Source organism: Colobus angolensis, unplaced genomic scaffold (assembly GCF_000951035.1).
Source record: "Colobus angolensis palliatus isolate OR3802 unplaced genomic scaffold, Cang.pa_1.0 Scaffold50, whole genome shotgun sequence".
NCBI lineage: Eukaryota > Metazoa > Chordata > Mammalia > Primates > Cercopithecidae > Colobus > Colobus angolensis.
This window is the reverse complement of record NW_012118488.1, coordinates 4,563,674-4,567,206: the sequence shown is the minus strand read 5'-3', so window position 1 is coordinate 4,567,206 and position 3,533 is coordinate 4,563,674. Positions and strand designations below refer to the sequence as shown.

The window sequence follows — 3,533 nt, the reverse complement described above, 5'->3', positions numbered from 1 at the left end:
ATGCTCTCCAAGTTGGAATCATCTGGAAAAATTGATCATGCTTGCTATTGATGAGGCTGTACAGAAAAGAACGCTAGCAGGCTGGCAAGAGTGTGAACTGGGCAGGCTTCCTGGAGGGGTAGCCTGGCATTGTGTATCCAAACAAAGGATGTGCAAATCCTTAGAGTCAGCAATTCCACTTCTTGGGATTTATCCTAAACCTAAGAAAATGATCAAACCGCCTTTTTCAGGCAGCCGGGAAGATGGCGGACATTCAGACTGAGTGTGCCTACCAAAAGCAGCCTACCATCTTTCAAAACAAGAAGAGGGTCCTGCTGGGAGAAACTGGCAAGAAGCTCCCGCGGTACTATAAGAAGATAGGTCTGGGCTTCAAGACACCCAAAGAGGCTATTGAGGGCACCTACATTGACAAGAAATGCCCCTTCACTGGTAATATCTCCATTGAAGGGCGGATACTCTCTGGTGTGGTGACCAAGATGAAGATGCAGGGGACCATTGTCATCTACCGAGACTACCTCCACTACATCTGCAAGTACAACCACTTCGAGAAGCGCCACAAGAACATGTCTGTGCACCTGTCCCCCTGCTTCAGGGACGTCCAGATTGGTGACATCGTAACAGTGGACAAGTGCCGGCCGCTAAGCAAGACAGTGCACTTCAACGTGCTCAAGGTCACCAAGGCTGCCGGCACCAAGAAGCAGTTCCAGAAGTTCTGAGGCTGGACATCGGCCCGCTCCTCACAATGAAATAAAGTTATTTTCTCTTTCCCCCACCTCCAAAAAAAAAAAAAAGAAAAGAAAAGAAAATGATCAAACCAGTGCACAAAAATATTTACATAACATGTTCATCACAGAGTTTATATTTATCAAAAATTAAGCAGGGTGCAGTGGCTCACGCCTGTGATCCCAACACTTTGGGAGACTGAGGCGGGAGGCTCACTTGAAGCCAGGAGTTCAAGACCAGCCTGGGTGGCTGGGCGTGTGGCTCACGCCTGTAATCCCAGCGCTTTTTGGAAGTTGACACAGGTGAATCACAAGGTCAGGAGTTCAAGACCAGTCTGGCCAAGATAGTGAAAAGCCATCTCTACTAAAAATACAAAAATTATCCGGGCACAGTGGCAGGCACCTGTAATCCCAGCTACTCCGGGAGGCTGAGGCAGGAGAATCAGTTGAACCTGGGCAGCAGAGGTTGCAGTGAGGTGAGATTGCGCCACTGCACTCCAGCCTGGGTGATAAGAGTATGACTCCGTCCCCCCACCCAAAAAAAGACTCGCCTGGACAACATAGTGAGACTGCACCTCTATAAAAAATTTAAAAATTAGCTGGGCACACTGGTGTGCATCTGTAGTACCAGCTACAAAGGGGTGGAGAGGTAGGAGGATCACTTGAGCCTGGGAGTTTGATGTTGAATTGTTTGAACCTGGGGGGCAGAGGTTGCAGTGAGCCAAGATTGCGCCACTGCACTCCAGCCTGGGTGAGGGAGCAGCAAGACTCCGTCTCAAAAAAAGAAAAAAAAAAAAAGGAACTGGAGGCTGAGTGCGGTGGCTCACACCTGTAACCCCAGTAATCCCAGCACTTTGGGAGGCCAAGGTGGGAGGATTGCTTGAGCTCAGGAGTTCAAAAGCAACCTGGGTCACATGGCAAAACCCTATCTCTACAAAAAATTCAAAAATTAGCCAGGTGTGGTGGATCCAGAAGGCTACTCAGAAGGCTAAGGTGGGAAGATTGCTTGAGCCTAGGAGGTTGAGGCTGCAGTGAGCCGTGACTGTGCCACTGCACTCCACTCTAGCTTGGGTGACAGAGATGTCAAAAAGAAAGAAAGAGAAAAGAGAAAGAAAGGGAAGGAAGGGGCCAGGCGCGGTGGGAGCACTGGCCCCTTCCTTGCACTGTGGGAGGCCGAGGCAGGCGGATCACCTGAGGTCAGGAGTTTAAGACCAGCCCGGCCATGGTGAAACCCCGTCTCTACTAAAAATACAAAAAATTAGCTGGGTGTGGTGGCACGCACCTGTAATCCCAGCCACTCAGGAAGCTGAGGCAGGAGAATCGCTTGAACCCGGGAGGCAGAGGTTGCAGTGAGCGGAGATCGTGCCATTGCACTGCAGCCTGGGCAACAAGAGTGAAACTCCGTGTCAAAAAAAAAAAAAAAAAAAAAGAAAGGGAAGGAAGGAAGGAGAAAAGAAACAAAATGAAACTGGGAAAACATCTTTTGGCATAACCATGCATCAGTACACCATGGAGCCACACTGTGATCCCAACACTGAAAAATTGGATCTAGATATAAATTTACCATGGAAGGACACTGAGTACATATTAGATAAGACAAGAAAGCTCCAAAGCAAGATGTGTATTGTCCCATTTTTGTAAGATTGTGTATCTAAATACATTCATTTGTGTATCAGAAATTCTGCTAAGATACACACCAGAATCTTAACAATAGCTAAATCTTTGAATGGTGGGATTACAAACTGAATCAGGCAGTTTAGTCTCAATTATGGTGTGACAACAACTGGAAAGTCTACTGGTCTACAATGGCAGGGGCTAATTTCTCTCTACCATTCGTGTCTATTGTGGCTGGCTGCTCTGACCATCTTCTTCACCCCGGGACCTAGGCTGACTAAACAGTCTCCATGTGAACATTGCAGGTCACTGCAACAGCTGATGGACCACCCATGGGCTCTTACAACCAGTGCCAGGCACGTTTCGTGGCCCTTCCAGGTTCAACAAGGTAGGGGTATATAACCCTCCCCAGGCCCTCAGGTGAGGCTCAAGCCAAGGTGGGGTAGCAAATATTTTGGACATAATACAATCTACCACACAAGTGATTTCATTCTATTATTTAAAGTTCTTTTCTTTGCAGAAGGGGGTGAGAGGAGAGGTGAGTGGTCTCACGGGCATGATGCCAGCTACAAAGGGCTGGAGAGCTGATGTGGGAGGATCACTTAGCCTAGGAGTTTGAGGCTGCAGTGAGTTGCGATCCTAACATTGCACTCCAGCCTGGGGGACACAGTGAGACCCTCACTCTCCCTGCCCCCAAATTTGAGAGGTCTGGACTTTGCCTAATTTAAGAGGCAGACCACCTGACCTTGACCTACAGCAAGGAGAAAACAATGATGGGACAGAAAGTTCTGGATGCTCAGAAGTGTTATGCCAGGCCTCCTACTTACTGCTTATAGGACTTGAGTCGAGTTAGAGAGCCTCCATGAATGTCTCTATCTAAGATGGAAATGAAAAGAGCTGTCCTGTCGACCTCATACTACTCGGCAGCAGGGAGGGGTGGCTCAGTTGGAAGGCTTTCAAATGATCGGTACTCTACCTGCACGCAGAAGGTTTGGTGCTTCAAGCTGTAACCACATACCCACATGTACTACACGTCCCCAACTTCATCACCAGAGGGGGATGTTCACCCCTTTCACTTGCGTCCATGTAGGGCAGGTGAAAAGATGACAACCCAGGCCCCACTATGGGGGAGGACAAGCCCCTGATGGATGAGCTATGGAAGAGCTGGGATGTGAAATGAAGGCCCCCCTTCCCACT

General features: G+C 48.7%; 1 protein-coding gene across 1 annotated transcript; it reads left to right on the top strand.

Annotated features, from left to right (window-relative positions):
- The first annotated feature begins 228 nt into the window (after positions 1–228).
- LOC105524621 (40S ribosomal protein S11-like) lies at positions 229–769 on the top strand. The gene has a single exon (XM_011959961.1). It carries the CDS (start codon positions 243–245, stop codon positions 714–716), a length of 474 nt encoding a protein of 157 aa, XP_011815351.1. The 5' UTR covers positions 229–242; the 3' UTR covers positions 717–769.
- The last annotated feature ends 2,764 nt before the right edge of the window (positions 770–3,533 follow it).

Excerpts from the sequence above, each read along its gene's own strand:
- LOC105524621 (XM_011959961.1), top strand. The coding sequence starts at position 243 with ATGGCGGACATTCAGACTGAGTGTGCCTACCAAAAGCAGCCTACCATC.